This window comes from Nicotiana tomentosiformis, chromosome 9 (assembly GCF_000390325.3).
Source record: "Nicotiana tomentosiformis chromosome 9, ASM39032v3, whole genome shotgun sequence".
In the NCBI taxonomy this organism is placed as follows: Eukaryota; Viridiplantae; Streptophyta; class Magnoliopsida; order Solanales; family Solanaceae; genus Nicotiana; species Nicotiana tomentosiformis.
In genome coordinates, this window is record NC_090820.1 from 81,260,788 (window position 1) to 81,279,889 (window position 19,102).

A 19,102-nucleotide genomic window follows, 5' to 3' on the forward strand; every position below is an offset into this window, starting at 1 on the left:
GATCTTCGATGACCACCACCGGCCCCACCGTCTCCGACAACGGTACCAGGTTCTACGTTCTTTTCTCATTACACTTTGTCTTAGATGTACTTTGTTTAAATCTTTTTCATTGTTCGTAGTGTGTTCTCTACTAGTGTTATGTTATAGTTGTGGTTTATTTGCTTAGATCATTAAACTTTCTGATTCACATGTATTGTTTAGATCCTTTGTATTTGCTTTTCGCCTTATTAGCACCATCTGGGGTATTTAGTTTCACATATCTTCCTACTACTACCTAACATAGTACATTAGTTTTTATCCCCTTCTTGTGTGCCTTTTAGTTTCAGACTGTATTATTGGTATCATAGTGTTTATTGAATATAGTGGCTATTTTGAACGATGGTAAGGTAAGGTCATGTCCTCGGGTGATGGGAGGGTAGGGGAAAAGAAGGTAAGGGTGGTAAAGGTGAAGCTAGCTTGAGAGTGGGGTCTTGGAACATAGGGACCTTGACTGGGAAGTTTGTACAGCTAGAAAAGGTTCTCCATAAGAGAAAGATCGATATATCTTGTCTCCAGGAGACACGATGCGTGGGAGATAAGGCAGGTGATGTAGATAGGTATAAGTTATGGTACTCTGGTCACGTGGGGGGCAAGAATGGGGTAGGCATTTTGGTTGATAGTGATCTCCGAGAGCTAGTGGTGGAGGTTAATAGAGTGAGTGACAAGCTGATGGGCATTAAGCTAGTCGTTGGGGGTTTTATTTTAAACGTGGTTAGTGCCTACGCACCTCAAATGGGCTTGGACGAGGAGTTCAAGAGGTGCTTTTGGGAGGACTTGGATGAGTTTGTGCATTGTATTCCGCACAGTGAGAAGCTTTTCATAGGGGGAGATTTCAATGGCCACATTGGGGCGGTATCTGAGGGTTATGATGATGTGCGCAGAGGCTTCAGTTTTGGAGTTAGGAACGGAGGAGGAACTTCACTGCTGGATTTTGCTAAGGTGTTCGATTTGGTAATTGCTAACTCGAGTTTTCCGAAGAAGGAGGAGCACTTGTTTACTTTTTAGAGTTCGGCAGCCAAGACCCAAATTAATTATCTACTACTCAGGAAGCCGGATAGAGGTTTGTATGCAGATTGAAAGGTCATCCTAAGTGAGAGCCTCACGACCTAGCATAGGCTCCTGGTCATGGATTTGGAGATTAGGAGGAAGCGTAGAAAGAGGGTTGCGAATGGTCTTCCTAGGATCAAGTGGGGTGCTTCGACTGAGGTCAGTGCCCAGAAGTTAGGGGATAAGCACCTAGCTATGGGGGTATGGAGGAGTATTACGGACACGAGTGGTATGTGAACCGCGACTGCGAATTGCATTAGGGAGGCTGAGAGATATTGTGGGTCTCGAAGGACCCGTCTGGTGGTCGCAAAGGGGACTGGTGGTGAAGCACTTAGATCCAAGGTAAAGTGGAAGCCAAGAAAGTGGCTTATTTGAAGCTTGTGAAAAGCAAGGACGGGGAGAATAAAAGGACGAACAAGGAGCGGTATAAGGTGGCTAAGAGGGAAGAAAAGTTAGCAGTTATTGTGGCCAAGACTGTCGCATTTGAGATATTGTATGAAGAACTAGGAGGCAAAGGAGGGGACAAAACGTTGTACAGATTAGCCAAAGTGCGAGAGACGAAGGCCTGTGACCTAGACCAAGTAAAGCGCATCAAGGATAAGGAAGGTAAAGTGTTGTTAGACGAGGCTATGATTCGATAGAGATGGCAGGCATACTTCCATAAAATCCTGAACGAGGAGGGGGATAGGAACATTGTGCTGGGGGACTTAGAAAACTCCGAGAGCCGCCGGGAATTTGGGTATTGCGGGCGTATTAAAGTTGCGGAGGTATATGGGGGCAATGCATAAGATGAGCAAGAGGAGAGAGACTGTGCTAGATGAAATCCCGGTGGAATTCTGGAAGAACGTGGGTAGGGCAGGCTTGAAATGGCTGACTGGGCTATTTAATGTCATATTTAGGAAGAAGAAGAAGATGTCTGAGCAATGGAGATGGAGTACCATGGTCCTGTTGTATAAGAATGAGGGGGATATCCAAAATAGTAACAACTATTGGGGTATCAAGCTACTGAGCCATACTATGAAAGTTTGGAAGAGGGCGGTGGAGCTGAGGGTAAGAAGGAATGTGTTTATTTCAGAGAACCAATTTGGATTTATGCTGGGGAGTTCGACTATAGAAGCTATTCATCTTGTTAGGAGGTTTATGGAGTAGTATAGATAGAGGAAGAGGGATTTACATATGGTGTTCATCGACTTAGAGAAGGCTTATAATAAAGTGTCGAGGGAGGTGCTGTGGAGATGTTTAGAGGCTAAAGGCATTCTTGTTGCATACATTAGGGCTATTCAGGATATGTATGACAGTGCTAAGACTCAGGTGAGGATAGTGGTAGGGGACTGTAAACACTTCACGATTGTGATGAGGCTGCACCAGGGGTCAACCCTCAACCCATTTATGTTTTCCTTGGCGATTGATGCGCTGACGCGTCACATTCAAGGGGACGTTCTGTGGTGCATGTTGTTTGTAGATGACATTGTACTGATTGATGAGTTGCGTTATGGCGTTAATGAGAGGTTGGAGGTTTGGATACAGACTTTGGAGTCTAAAGGTTTCAAGTTGAGCAGGACTAAAACAGAATACATGGAATGCAAGTTTGGTGTCGCAACTCAGGAAGAAGACGAAAACATGACGCTTGAGTCACAAGTCATTCCTAAGAGAGAAAGTTTCAAGTACCTTGGGTCTATTATACAAGGGAATGGGGAAATTGATTAGGATATCACACACCGTATTGGGGCGGGTAGATGAAATGGAGGCTCGCTTCCGGTATTTTGTGTGATAAGTAAGTGACACCAAAACATAAAGGTAAGTTCTATAGAGTGATAGTGTCACGCCCACAAACTGGGATGGGACGTGATTGGCACTCAACCCTAACCACTCGTTGAGTGAACCATGTACTATTTGTATCTAACTTCAAGTTCAATAGCAAAGAATCTAATGTGCCTAAATACTAATTCTAATCAAGTTGCATTTCTTAAGGTGACTGATAAAAATAATAATAAAAGATAAATCCCAAACTATTTTAATAATGACCCACAAACAAGTCATGAGCCTCTAAAATATGGAAAACAAAATTAAAATACATAGCCTACGGGGGCATCCCCGAAAATAAAAAAGCATTACGTAAAAAAAGATATAAATAATAGTCTGAAAACGGTCCGCTACCGCTGGGGTGAATCAACGGAGTCTGTAAACTGAATCTAGAATATCTCCTCTAGCCACATGCCTCGTTACCTGCATCCTAAATACCTGCCACACGACGTAGCAGGCCCAAACGGGCTAAGTACCACCAAAGGATATCTGGTAAGTCGCATAGGCTACCTCCTAAAAAGACGGAGCGAGACCTTCTGGAAAAATATAAGAAAGAAAAAGGATATACGGAAAAATATATAAATCATATAAAATTTTACAACCAAGTAATAAGCTGGAAACTGACACTGTAGGCTAAACTGTAAGCTAAAACAGAAACTTAACGTAGAAATTGAGCCCATAACTGATATCTGAAATAGAAACTGAGTTATATATATATTTTAAGACGTAACTTTGAAAAGTTAATTGTTACGCATAATGGCCCTGCGTACGTGAGCATCTGGGAACACGTACGGGAGAGTGTCGGCCTATTTCCCCAACAAACAATTGGCACCTGCGAGCGTGGGGTAGGTAACCCTGACATCATAGCACTCATGCTGGGGGAGGTTGGCCACTTCTCCCTACTGAATGTGAATATCACAAATAAAGGCACATAATAATTAGTATTACATATAAGCAAGTATTTATGTCACATATAATGTCGTACTAAATAAGAATTAGTGAACTGAGTATTGGATCACGAGAAGACATGACTTAGCTTTATCTAACATATGGAGCACAAGAGTTATAATTGAATTTCCTACTAGGAAAGTAAACCTCAACTCACCTCAAGTCTTAGCTTCAATTCGTCCTTGCAAACTTCCCGGGAGTTCAACAACTCATGATCTACAAATATTTTTTCTAGGATCATTAGGACATACTCAACAAGTTCAATTCACCACCAATTGAACTAATTTTTAAATCATGGATTACTCAATATAATCGACACTTAATGTGAAAAACAAATGTATTTCTCTATCAAACTTACTACTACAATATCCTTGACCACTTGGTATATGAAAAGGAAGAAACATATTTTAGTATCAAAAATATTACATGTCCATACTTAAATAATACCATCCAAAACCTATGACCCTAATAATAATCCAAATACTCTAGCAACGTTCAAATCTGATCCTCACTTTACCCTTAAAGCTTTGTCCATTACTAGATGAAAATAATTTTTCCATTATTTTAATATTTCTAATCATGTTCCCAATCTTTAAAAAACTTGGCAGCAACTCAAATGGGTTTAGAATCTATAAAATTGCTTTCAAATTACTTCTTTTCATCATTCTAAAGAATTTGATATCCATATCAATCCTAATGTAATCCAAGGTATATTACAGGGATAAGATTATATATCCACATACCTGATTGTTGGTTGAATTGAACAACGAAATTTTCAAGCTTTCTAGTTCTCTGCTCACACCAATTATGTAACCTCAAACTCCTCAAACAATAATGACCCAGGTAACAGATCAAACAATTATTCTTCCGCAACTTCTTTTTCTTAATTTGATTCCAGAGCTAAAGAGGTTTCAAAACAACTTTCCCTTGAGCCATTCTAAGGTTCTGCAAAGTAGGAAAACACTAAGAAGTGGGGCTGACCCACTTATTTTCTCCTTTATCTAAAATTTTGTTTTTCTTCCGTAAGTCATGCTAAGACTTTGTAAAGTAAGAACACTAAGAAGTGGGATTGCCGCACTTACTTTCTCCTTTATCTAATGTATTTTTTTCTTCCTTAAGTCATGCTAAGACATTGTAAAGTAAAAACACTAAGAAGTGGGGTTGCCCCACTTATTTCCTCCTTTAATCAAAAGTTTGGTTATTCTATCCATAAGATCTATTTCCATACTTAAGGTTAAATTAGTCCAAAAAATAAATGACGGGGTATTATATTCTTTCCCCCTTTAAATATCGTTCGTCCTCGAACGTGGAAATGTAGTCATTCCTAGGGATTGAAATATTTTCTTTGGAATCTTGTATTCTTAGAACCTTAGGGACTCGGAATTTTCATTAACTTTCCAAATTTTTAAAAATTTCGGAAGAGTCTCCCTTGTAACTGGAGCTTTCCATAAATTTTCAACATGTCCAACACCCGAATAACAATAACACTTTGCACCTCTTGCCACTCAATCCAATAATATACAATATTAAGGCACACCCATATACCTGCCAAAGCCATTTTACATCATTATAAGTACAAATATTACATAACTTGACAATCTAAATATTGTAAAGCTGAAAATGATTTATGTACCTGAAATCTCAAACAAATAAGGATATTTTTTCTTTATGGCTTCCTCGGGCTCCCTCGTAGCTTCCTCGTCTGAGTGGTTTCTCCATATTACTTTCACCAAAGCATTGTCTTTGGTTCGAAGTCTACGTACTTGCCTGTCTATTATAGCTACAGGGACCTCCTCATATGTCAGAGTATCATCAATCTCTACCTCCTGTCTATCAAGTACATGACTTGGGTCGTGAAAGTACTGTTTCATTATGGACATATGAAAAACTTGATGCACAGAAGATAACTCTGACGGTAAAGCTAGTCGATATGCTACAAGCCCAATCCTTTTAAGAATTGGATAAGGCCCTATATATCTTGGGCTAAGCTTCCCTTTTCTACCAAACCTCATGATACCCTTCATTGGAGACACCTTTAAAAATACATAGTCACCCTCTTTGAACTCAAGATCGCGGCGTCTTATATCTGAGTATGACTTTTGTCGGCTTTGAGCTGTTTTAAGTCGTTCCTGAATAAGTTTCACCTTTTTCAAGGCATCATGTACTATGTTTGGCCCAATAAGCTTCGTTTCACCTAATTCAAACCACCCTGTAGGCGAACAACATCGCCTCCCATATATGGCCTCGAATGGGGCCATCTGAATGCTCGCTTGATAACTATTATTATATGCGAACTCAATCAAAGGTAGATGCTCATCCCAGTTTCCTTTAAAATCAAGAACACATGCTCGTAACATATCTTCCAAGGTCTGAATTGTCCCCTCAGCCTGTCCGTCAATTTGAGGGTGAAAAGTTATACTTAGATTAACTCGGGTACCGAGACCTTCCTGAAAACTCCGCCAGAACTAGGCAGTAAACTGTGCACCCCTGTAAAAAAATAATAGACATGGGAGAACCATGCAACCGAACAATCTCTTTTATAATGTTGCATACTGGGGTGCCGTATAGGTTGTTTTGACTGGAAAAAAGTGAGATGACTTAGTGTGTCAGTCTACTATGACCCAAATGGAATCATGTTTCTTAAAAGTTCACGGCAAGCCCACCAAAAATCCATATTTCTTCTCTCCCATTTCCATTCTTATATTTCAATGACTTGAGCTAAGCCACCTGGCCTATGGTGTTCAGCTTTTACTTACTGACAGATAAGGCACCGTGATACAAAATCTGCAATATCTCGCTTCATATTATTCCACCAATAAACATCCTTCAAATGATGATACATTTTGGTAGAACCTGGATGTATTGAATATCTGGAGCTATGAGCTTCTACCATAATTGCCCTTCGAAGATCTTCTACACTAGGCATGCTTAAGCGGCCATCAACTCTCTTCACACCATTCTCCTCAAGTGTAAAATTCATAATCTTTCCACTGAGGACACCTTCATTGAGCTTAATTAAGCTAGGGTCATCAAATTGTTTGGATTTAACTTGCTCTACTAAAGTAGACTTAGCACCCATACTTTCTATCAACCTTCCATCATACTCCTCATCGAGACAAACCCCTTGGCTAGCTATTTGTTGGGCTTCCTTAACTATTGGACGTTCGACCACACACAACCTGGTCAAACTCCCCATGGATCTTCTACTCAGAGAATCAGCAACCACATTCACTTTGCCGGGATGGTAAAGGATATTACAATCATAATCTTTAAGAAACTCCAACCATCTGCATTGTCTCAGATTCAACTCTTTCTACTTGAATATATACTACAAAATTTTGTGATCTGTATAAATGTCACATTGCTCTCCAAAAAGGTAGTGACGCCATATTTTTAGACCAAAAATAACTGCGGCTAGCTCAAGATCGTGGGTAGGATAATTTCTCTCATGATTCTTTAACTGCCTAGAAGTAGGGGTGGCAAAATGGTTAAAAGAAAACAGTTAACCACCCATATTATTCACTAAAAAATGTGTTGGATAATGAACTTTTAAAAAACGAGTCAAATATGGATAAGAACCATATTATCCATTTAGAAAATTGATAACCAATGGGTCTAACCTTTACATTTGTAAAGCATCAAATTGGGGTTCCTCAAGTTAGGGATACTAAGAATTCTCCCAAAAGTGATCATATTATCCGCCGGTTAACCCATTTTTATCTGTATTAAATATGGGTCGGGCCGTATAATTTATCCATTTTTTCATTTTTTGTTTTCGACCCGAATCATATCCGATCCGACCCTCCTGTTTGACACTCCTACCTAGAAGCATAAGCAATTACCTTGTCATTCTGCATAAGAACACATCATAATCCTACTTTGGAAGCATCACAATAGATCACAAATTTACCTATAGAGGTAGGTAAAGTCAGGATTGGGGCTGTAGTCAACCTGTTCTTGAGTTCTTAAAAACTTTTCTCACAAGCTTTAGACCATTAGAACTTCACATTTTTCTGAGTTAACTTTGTCAATGGGGAAGCTACTGAAGAGAACCCTTCTACAAAATAGCGGTAGTAACCTGCCAACCCTAGAAAGCTACGAATCTCTATAGGGGTCGTTGGCCTAGGCCAACTCTTAACTACTTCTATTTTCTGTGGCTCTACTCTAATGCCTTCTTTCGAGACCACGTGTCCCAAAAATGTAACTTTATCGAGACAAAATTCACATTTGAAAAATTTGGCATAAAGCTGATGGTCCTTGAGTATTTGAAGAACTGTTCTCAAGTGATTCTCATGCTCCTTATGGCTACGGGAATATACAAAAATATCATCGATAAATACTATGACAAAGGTATCCAAGAAAGGCTTGAAGACTCTGTTCATTAAGTCCATAAAAGCTGCTCGTGCATTGGCAACCCAAAGGATATCACTAAAAATTCATAGTGACCGTACCGAGTCCTGAAAGTTATTTTTGGGATGTCTGCTTCTCTGATTTTTAACTGATGGTATCCCAATCTCAGATATATGTTTGAGAAATACCTGGCACCCTGTAACTGATCAAATAAGTCATCTATCCTGGGGAGTGGATATTTATTTTTGATAGTAACCTTATTCAGTTGGCGGTAATCTATACACATCCATAGGTAACCATCTTTTTTCTTCACGAAAAACACTGGAGAACCACAGGGTGAAACACTAGGTCGAGTAAAACCCTTATCTAAAAGGTCTTGTAACTGCTTCTTGAGTTCATTTAGCTCAGATTGAGCTATTCTGTAAGGAGGAATCGAGATTGGTTGAGTTCCTGGCAATGCGTCTATGCCAAACTCAATCTCCCTATTTGGTAGTATCACTGGGAGATCATCCAGGAACATGTCTGAAAACACTTTCACAATCGGTAGTGATTCAAGCACTGGGGAGCTAACTTTCATATCCCGCACATGTGCTAGATACGCCAAACTCCCGCTGCTCACTAGTTTTCTAGCCTTAAGGTAAGAAATAAGCTTACCCACAAGCGTACCCACTTCACCTCTAATTATAATTGAATCTTCCTCAATAAATGAGAATTTAACCATCTTCGCGTGGCAATCAATTGTAGCATGACAAGAAGATAACCAGTCCATACCAGCTATGATGTCAAAGTCTACCATTTCTAACAAGTTCAAATTGACTAATGTTTCTCGGCCCTGAACTATGATGATGCAGTTTCTGAATATATACTAAACTTTAACAGATTCCCCTATAGGTATGGAAACCTCAAACAGAATCCCTAATTTTTCTGGTGCTTTTCCAAACTCGACACAAGAATAAGGAGACACATAGGAGAAAGTTGAACCAGGATCAACTAATACATAAGCAAGGCGACCACAAATCGAGAGAATACTTGTTATAACTCTGTTAGACGCCTCAGTATTCTTCCTGTCTAGAACTGCATAGAATCTGGTTGGTCCGCCTCCTCCCTGAGCTCCACTTCTATTGGCACCACGCCTAGTCTGAGTATTAGATTCCCGAACTGGATGAGGTGCAACTATAGAATTACCCATGGATGTTGCCTGTCTGATTGGAGTTTTTCCCGGAGCTTGTCCAAGCAGTGGACAGTCTCTCTTACTATGAACCAGATCATGGCAGTGGAAACAACCTTTCTGACCCAAAAGGCATTTCTATGGATGTCTTTTGCTGCATGAAGGACATATAGGATAGGAGAACCGAGGTTAGCCCTGACTAGTTGAGCTTTGCCCCTGAGGGGCCTGACCCTTACTCTGATGGTCATGTCTGAGTGGATCTGGATAAGGAGATGAGTGAGTCGTTGATTGAATGTGATATGAATGATTCATGTTCTTACCCCCAACTGCAAATCCACTATAAATACCTGTTGTTCTAGCCTTCTTGTTGTTATCTCAATCTTCCCTAGCGATTTTATCAAAAGCCTCCTTACGCGTAGTGATATTGACAACCTGAATATAGGTCTTGTCATCCTGATGTGAAGATATATCTTTTACCATATGTGAATTCAAGCCTTTAATGAACCTTCTCACTTTTTCTCTCTCTATCGGTATCAAATTAGGTGCATACTCTACCAATTTTGTAAATTCCATCTTATATTCAGTCACTGACATGGTACTCTGTTTAAGATGTTCGAACTAACGTCGGAGCTCATCCATCTGACTGCTAGGAAAAAACTTGGCTCTTAAAGCTTCTTTGATCTGGGGCCAAGTGGCGGTAATGTAGAATCTCTGGCCTTATTGTAACCTCTCCACCATTGTCCTGTTGCACCCTTCAATCGGAACCCAATCAACTTTGTGGCTTGTGTTACAAGACAACCCAAAGAAACAAACATTTCCTTTATCTCTTCCAAAAATAACATTTGTTCATTTGGTTTATCGGTACCATTATAAGTAGGATGGTTTAATCTCAGAAAGGCAAGTGGATCAATATTTCCTGTTGGTAACTGCACTGTCTGGGAAATATTTGCATGGACAACTGGTGATGGTACCTCGAATGGAGCTTGAAAATCTTCTCCTATAACCTCTTCATCTGAATCATGAGGATCTTGAGGAGGATCATGAACACGTGCAGCCCGACCACCAGCCGGAGGGGCTAGGGACTCCAAAAAGTCAAAAATTCTGTCAATTCGATTATCCTGTTGAGGTGGAGCTTGTGCATGTCTAGTGGCCCTACCACGAGCATGATTACCTCTGGCATTTCCACCGCTATCCCTAGCATTTTGACATCTACCTCTACCTCTGCCACGTCCTCTAACTGCAAATGGTGCTATTGGTGCGGCTTGCACCTCTAGTGCTGCTTCTTGATGATTAGCAGCTGGTATCTCAACATTGTTAGCAGCAAAGGATGAAGTTGATCTTATTCTAACCATCTTGTTTGTGCTGAAACGAGAGATAAATAGGTGTTAGAATTCTGAGTTATTTACATCTAACGCACGAAGTAAGATTAAAAGAAAAGAAATTCTCCTAACATGTCCTGCAGCCTCCTAGATATAAGTATGGTGCACAGCACACCCATAAATAAGACTCTACTAGACACGGCTCATGACTCCCTAGGACTTCTCGAACCTAGCTTCTCTAATACCAACACGCCCCCAAACTGGAATGGGACGTGATTGGCACTCAACCCTTGCCACTCGTTGAATGAACCCTGTACTATTTATATCAAACTTCAAGTTCAATAGCAAAGAATCCAGCGTGCTTAAATATTAATTCTAATCAAGTTGCATTTCTTAAATTAACTGATAAAAATAATAATAAAGGATAAATCCCAAACTATCTTAATACTGACCCACTAACAAGTCATGAGCCTCTAGAATCTACAAAACAAAATTAAAATACATAGCCTACGGGTGCTTCCCTAGAAATAAAATAAACGTAAAAAAAAGATATAAATAATAGTCTGAAAATGGTTTGTTACCGCTAGGGTGAATCAACAGAGTCTGTAAACTGAATCTAGAATATCTCCTCTAGCCACATGCCCCGTTACCTGCGTCCTCGATACCTGCCACACGACGTAGCAGGCCCAAACGGGTTAAGTACCACCAAAGGATACCCAGTAAGTCTCATAGGCTACCTCCTAAAAAGGCGGAGCGATACTTTCTGGAAAATATAAGAAAGAAAAGGGATATATGGAAAATCATATAAATCATATAAAATTTTACAACCAAATAATAAGCTGAAAACTGAAACTGTAGGCTAAATTGTAAGCTGAAACTGAAACTTAACGTAGAAATTGAGCCCATAACTGATATCTGAAATAGAAACTGAGTTATATATATATTAAGACGTAACTTTGCAAAGTTATTTGCTAGGCATAATGGCCTTGCGTATGTGAGTATCTAGGAATACGTACGGGGGAGTGTCGGCCTATCTCCCCAACAAACAGTTGGCACTTGCGAGTGTGGGGTAGGTAACCCTGACATCATGTCACTCATGCTAGGGGAGGTTGGCCACTTCTGCCTACTGAATGTGAATATCACAAATAAAGGCACATAACAATTAGTAATACATATAAGCATGTATTTATGTCACATTTAATGTCGTACTAAATAAGAATTAGTGAACTGAGTATTGGATCACGAGAAGACATAACTTAGCTTTATCTAATATATGGAGCATAAGAGTTAAAATGAAATTTCCTACTAGGAAAGTAAACCTCAACTCACCTCAAGTCTTAGCTTCAATTCGTCCTTGCAAACCTCCTGGGAGTTCATCAACTCACGATATACAAATATTTTGGCTAGGATCATTAGGACATACTCAACAAGTTCAATTCACCACCAATTGAACTAATTTCTAAATCATGGATTACTCAATATAATCGACACTTAATGTGAAAAACAAATGTATTTCTCTATCAAACTTACTACTGCAATATCCTTGACCCCTTGGTATATGGAAAGGAAGAAAAATATTTTAGTATAAAAAATATTACATGTCCATATTTAAATAACACCATCCAAAACCTATGACCCTAATAATAATCCAAATACTCTAGCAACGTTCAAATCTAATCCTCACTTTACCCTTAAAGCTTTATCCATTACTAGATGAAAATAATTTTTCCATTATTTTAATATTTCTAATCATGTTCCCAATCTTTAAAAAAAACTTGGCAACAACTCAAATGGGTTTAGAATCTATCAAATTGCTTTCAAACTACTGCTTGTCATCATTCTAAAGAATTTGATATCCACATCAATCCTAATGTAATCCAAGGCATACCACAGGGATAAGATTATATATCTACATACCTTATTATTGGTTGAATTGCTCAAGGAAATTTTCAAGCTTTCTAGTTCTCTGCTCACACCAATTATGTAACCTCAAACTCCTCAAATAATAATGACCCAAGCAACAGATCAAACAATTATTCTTCCGCTGCTTCTTTTTCTTAATTTGATTCTAGAGCTAAAGAGGTTTTAAAACAACTTTCCCTTGAGCCATTCTAAGGTTCTGCAAAGTAGGGAAACACTAAAAAGTGGGGCTGGCCCACTTATTTTCTCCTTTATCTAAAACGTATTTTTTCTTCCGTAAGTCATACTAAGACTTTATAAAGTAAGAACACTAAGAAGTGGGGTTGGCCCACTTATTTTCTCCTTTAATCTAAAGTATTATTTTCTTCTGTAAGTCATGCTAAGACTTTATAAAGTAAAATACTAAGAAGTGGGGTTGACCAACTTATTTTCTCCTTTAATCAAAAGTTTGGTTATTCTATCCATAAGATCTATTTCCATACTTAAGGTTAAACACGCACTTGTAGGAATACACTGGATATATTATTGTTGTTGTTGTTGCTGCCTTAAGAAACACGCACATGTTGCATATTTTATCCTTCTTGTTGGTTTGGCCGAGTTTAAGCACTAAGTGAATCCTAAAGTTGTTCTTCGTTGTTCCCTGTTTGTCATCATCTTTGTTTGTTATTTTTGTTTACCCGAGAAATCGGATAATGCTAAATTTATATATGGTTCTAAGGATACATAAAATTCTTTGATACAAAAATAACAATACGGGTATTTTGACTATAAAAATGAGAATGATGAACAGAAAAAATGGATAGGACGAAGTAAGTCACGCACAAGGGAAATCTTTGTGCTGTAAGAAATGGTCTGTTGTTTTTCAATCTATCCAATGTCTATAGTGTTTACAAGGATCCCCCCTTTTATAATAGAGGATCATTACATTATTTATAATAAAAATAATTAAATAAAATATATAGTAGAGAACCCATGATGATTTGTCTCTTCCTCGATTCTTTTCAAGATTCTCTCGCTTGGTGAAGTTGTAACGGCCCTTGTCTGTGAGTTTGATACTGGATCGAACCCGTCACTGGGTCGGCCATTTAGACTTGGCTTGAGTTTGACCTTCGGAGTGGGCGTGATGCACTTCCGATCTCGAAGCAATGCCTCCGGCTCGATAAGATTATCGAGCCGACTCCTCGAGTAGCCTTCGGACTTGAGGCTCGTTTGTACCGTCTTTGGAGCTTATTGCCAAAATACTACTTCGGTTTCTTGCCACTCGATCTCGATTGAATGTAGGAATATCAAAATCTATTTTGACCGTATACAGATAGTCCCCTCGATTCTCATAAAGGATATGGTGAGAATTGACATGATCTTCGACGGTTCGATCGGACAACAAGCTGACGTTTTTACCTGGGACCGGTTATGACGCATGTGATAGATGTCCCATAGATTTAGTCTTTCAAGGTATTTAATGCTTGTCAGATGATGGTCGGCCATTTTTGATATTGAATCGGCGTGATGCGAGCCTATAAATAACCCTTCCATCTAACTTTTACCACTTTTACGCCTTTGCTTCTTCCAAATTCTCTTATCTTTTCCCACTGTTACATTGCCCTAGATCCATCTATACCAGAGTTTTGGTGTAGTCAATATTTCATTTTCCTTTGCCTTTCTTCATCTCATATCAATGGCCAAAACTTCGAAAACTATACCTCAGAAGGAGAAAGCTTCTTCTTCACAGCCGTCCGGTGACAAAGCGCCGCGGAGCTATCCACCTATGACTACGTTCCCAAACCGTGCACTCTGAAGATCGATTTTAAGGTTGAGAATCCTTCAAACGTTCGATGCGAGCACGTGTCGATGTACATGTGCTCTATAATAGAAGGTCATCTCGAGGCCGTCAGAAAAGACTGCAACTGGGGTCCCGAGGTTGTGTTGCAGATCCCATATCCCAAAGAGAACATCATCACTCTTGTGAAGGGGTTTTTAAGTGTTTACACTTATCCCTACACATTGGGACCCGTCGACCCGGTGATCATTGATTTCTGCAAAAGATATCAGGTCACCCTCGGTCAAATTCATCCCTCTTTATGGCGTATAGTGATCTTACTTCGCTTCTTCTCTATCAAAGCCGGGGGATTGGACTTTTCTCTGAATCACTTCATACGATTGTATCTGCCTCAAATCTTTCGAGGACTAATCAGACTTCACCGGTGGGCATCGAAGGCTTTGATGTCGAGCATCGACGAAGACAAGGATCGGGGTTGGATGGGTCGTTATATTCGGGTGAGGACCCGTGATCTTAGTCTGGATGAGAAGATGTCGTTCCCCGAGGAATGGAATTTTGACCGTAAGTGTTTCTTGTTTAATTTTCGTGTCTTTTCCCAATTTTTTCTGATGTCTTTCTCCGATATTCAGTTGCCCCTTGGATGCCACAAGCGGTATCGGACCTCGAGGACTGGGTTCGGAAGTTAGCCTCGACTTCCTCTTATGCCGAACGCACTTGTCGTGATTTGGCTAAAGGTAGATGGGAGGCCAAGAACCATGATAAGGTTTTGCTTCTTGTTTCCTTCGAAGTATTCTTTGTGTCCTATTTGTTATTTATTTCCTTTCATGCAGGTGTAACCAAGGATGTCGCTTTAAGGCCTTCGAGCGGTGAAGAAGAAGCCAAGTCCCTGGTCCCGAAATCGGGGAAAGATAAGAAGCGAAGAGCTGCCTCTCGGACAGAGGACACCAGGATCAAAACTTGGAGGGTGAGGAGGAAGGCCACTGCCTTTCCGATCAACTCGGTCCAACAACTGAGAGAATAAGAAGAATAAGAAGAAGAAGAAGAAGAAGAAGAAGAAGAAGAAGAAGAAGAAAAAGAAGATAACGCCTCGGCTTTGGTGATCCGATCTGCGAAAGCTATCGAGGTTGCTAGAGCTCCTGAGTTGATGGCGGTTGTACCGGTCGGGGTCAGTCCTGAAATCCCGAGTCTCGATCGGAGCACCTCGAGTGATTTGCTCAGGGTTATGACAGTGGGTCATTCGCCTTCTCTTCGAACTTTTTCCGAGGAGGCGTTAAAGGAAGCTCGAGAATTGAAGACCCCCGATATGGGCGGAGGCTCTACTGTAGGGGACCCTTTTCGGGATTGCTTCACTGGAGTCGATGATGCTTCCGATATTGGTGACGCTTCTCTTCTGCTAGAGGAGGCCCAATGTTTTATTAATCGGGTAATGATTTTTCTACACTTGGTTTCCTTGTTCTTTTCCATACTTGACTTGTGTTTTTTTTTCTACTGTGCAGGCCATTAGTAGGTTTTGAGTCGATCTTAGTCAGTGTGAGGCCAAGCTTCAGAAGGTCTTGGGTGAGAGAGATGCCATGCGGCTTCTTTGCAGCCAAAAGGATGAGGCTATAAAGGACCTCCAAGCGGAAGGGGCCGAACTCGATAAGCAGGTAAGCCTCGTTCTGTTAAAGTATGGGTCAGACTCAACTGTGGAAGTTAACCCTTCGTTGTCTCAACTGCAGCAAAACATTGAAAAGATCAGGTTACCTCGGGAAGAAGTCGATCAAATCAAATCCGAATGTAATTGGTGGAAAGAGACTATCGACCGCCTGGCTGCGGAAAAGGAAACCATTCTGACCAAATTACTATTGGCCAATGTTCAGCTTCGAAGAGTCAAGCAAGTAGGCGTAATGGTCAAGTGAGTGCTTGCTCGAACTAGAAATCAAAGTAGCCCGTAGGCTTATTAGTTTAGTGAATGTTTCAAACTCGAAGTAATGTAGCCCATAGGTGTAATGGTCGAGTGAATGCTTGCTTAAACTCAAAATCAAAGTAGTCCGTAGGCTTATTAGTCGAGTGAATACTTCAAACTCGAAGTAATGTAGCCCGTAGGCGTAGTGGTCATGTGAGTGCTTGCTCGAACTCGAAATCAAAGTAGCCCGTAGGCTTAATAGTTGAGCGAATATTTCAAACTCGAAGTAATGTAGCCCGTAGGCGTAATGGTCGAGTGAGTGTTTGCTCGAACTCGAAATCAAAGTAGCCCGTAGGCTCATTAGTCGAGTGAATGTTTCGAACTCGAAGTAATGTAGCCCGTAGTCATAATGGTCGAGTGAGTACTTGCTCGAACTCGAAATCAAAGTAGCCCGTAGGCTTATTAGTCGAGTGAATGTTTCGAACTCAAAGTAATGTAGCCCGTAGGCGTAATGGCCGAGTGAGTTCTTGCTCGAACTCGAAATCAAAGTAGCCCGTAGGCTTATTAGTCGTCGAATTTGTCTTGATTCTGATTGTGCAATAAATCTCAAAAATAGGCGAATTTTCTTGGACGTTGGTAAAGAGTGGAGGACTTTCTTTGCAAGTCATTATACATGCGTTCACGTTTTGCGCCTGGGTTCGGGCCAACCTACATAAGCGTGGTTCGTTTTGACCATTTGGCTCTTACAATTTTTCCTATGGGAACCCTATTGTTGCGAAATGACTTTCTTGCATCTGAAGTCGATGTATTTGAGGGCCTACTGCCCCCCCCCAGTATTCGAGGTCGATTGTAAAGAGGCCTCAGATATTGTTGTAAGTCCAGCACGATCAATGGTTGCCTCATTAAAAACCTTGCTAAAAAAACCATTTAGGATAAAACCGGTCTAAGGGAAAAAGAGTGCAACGCGTGCTTTCAAGTGGAAGATCCATCTTAGCTCTTGTTCGGACTCCTGTAGGGGTCAGTTTCGAAATGTAAATGAATATGGAAAGGTCGTACCTTAGCAGTAGTAACATTTTAGATGTGATACATTCCAGCTGCTTGATAACTGTTTGCCGTTATAATGCCGAGCCTGTACGATCCCTTTCCAACATTCTCGAGCACCTGATATGGTCCTTCCCATATTGGTCCTAGTTTTCCTTCGTTCGTATTTCGGGTATTGATGGTGACTTTTCTTAACACTACGTCCCCGGGTTTGAAATGGCGGAGCTTGGTTCTTCGATTATAATATCTTTCGATTTGCTACTTTTGGGCGGCCAATTGGACGAGAGCAGCTTCTCGTCTTTCGTCCGATAATTCGAGGCTGTTATTCATAGCCTCGTTATTTGATTCTTCCATCGTGAATCAAAATCTGGTACTGGGTTCACCGACTTCGATTGGTATCAATGCTTCGGACCCATATACTAAGGAGAATGGGGTCACCCCCGTACTGGATTTCGATGTCGTCCGATATGCCCAAAGGACTTCGGGTAGGATTTCCCTCCATTTTCCTTTAGCGTCGTTCAACCTCTTCTTTTGGTTTTGAATGATAGTTTTGTTCGTTGATTCGGCATGTTCGTTCCCACTAGGATGGTATGGCGTTGATAGTATCCTTCTTATTTTGTGATCTTTGAAGAATTTTGTTACTTTACTGCTAACGAATTGTTTCCCATTGTAGCATACTATTTCGGCGGGTATCCTAAATAGGCATACGATGTGATCCCAAATAAAGTCTATAACTTCTTTCTCTCTTATTTTCTCGAACGCATGCGCTTTAACCCATTTAGAAAAATAGCCAATCATAAATAAAATGAATTTGGCTTTACCTGGGGTCAATGGCAGAGGGCCGACGATATCCATTCCCCATTTCATGAACGGCCATGGGGATAGGACTGAGTGAAGTTGTTCTCCGGGTTGATGGATCATTAACGCAAACCTTTGACATTTGTCGCATTTTCGAACAAATTCCTTTGCATCTTTGTCCATATTGATCCAATAATACCATGCTCTGGTTATTTTTCGAACTAATGTATCGGCACCGGAGTGATTCCCACAAGTACCCTCGTGCACTTCCCGTAGGATGTAATTGGTATCTCCTAGGCCCAAGCATACTGCCAATAGCCCATCGAATGCCCTTCGATATAGCGTTCGATCGGAAGCCAACGTGAATCGAGATGCTCCAGTCCGTAGAGCCCTGGAATCTTTAGGGTCCGATGGGAGTTTTTCGCTCTTTAAGTATTCAATATACTTGTTTCTCCAATCCCAGGTTAAGCTTGTAGAATTTATCTCGGCGTGACCGTATTTGATTATCGATCCCGAAAGTTGAACGACAGTCCCCGAGCCCAGGTCATCTACCTCGACCGACGATCCCAAATTCGCAAGCACACCGGCCTCATTATTTCATTCTCGTGGAACATGTTGTATAGTCCATTATTTGAAATGGTGCAAAGTGACAAGCAGTTTGTCTAAATACCTTTGCATTCTACCTTCTCAGACTTCGAAGGTTTTGTTTACTTGACTCACCACCAGCAAAGAGTCACAATTGGCTTTGATGACTTCTGCTCCGAAGTTTCTAGCTAGCTTGAGACCTGCAATCATGGCTTTATACTCGGCCTCGTTGTTAGTCAACCTGGTAGTTTTAATAGATTGTCTAATAGTGTTATCCATGGGCGATTTCAAAACTATGCCTAGTCCAGACCCTTTTACGTTCGAGGCTCCGTCCGTATAAAGGGTCCATACCCCCGATGATGTACTCGATTTTAACAGGAGTTCTTTTTCGACTTCGGGTATGAGGGTTGGCGTGAAATCGG

At 40.6% G+C, this 19,102-nt stretch overlaps 2 protein-coding genes across 2 annotated transcripts; one reads left to right on the plus strand and one right to left on the minus strand.

The window, feature by feature from the left end:
- Positions 1-1,164: 1,164 nt before the first annotated feature.
- On the plus strand, positions 1,165-1,727 carry LOC138899082 (uncharacterized). The gene is made up of 2 exons (XM_070185198.1): positions 1,165-1,245; positions 1,464-1,727. Exons 1-2 carry the CDS (start codon positions 1,165-1,167, stop codon positions 1,725-1,727), a joined length of 345 nt encoding a protein of 114 aa, XP_070041299.1.
- A 3,515-nt stretch (positions 1,728-5,242) lies between these two features.
- Positions 5,243-8,983, minus strand: LOC104117842 (uncharacterized). Its single transcript, XM_009628961.2, has 4 exons — positions 8,376-8,983; positions 6,617-7,124; positions 5,471-6,224; positions 5,243-5,382 (listed from the first exon to the last, which is right to left on the minus strand). The coding sequence occupies exons 1-4, from the start codon at positions 8,981-8,983 to the stop codon at positions 5,243-5,245; spliced, it is 2,010 nt and encodes a 669-aa protein (XP_009627256.2).
- Between the last annotated feature and the right edge of the window lie 10,119 nt (positions 8,984-19,102).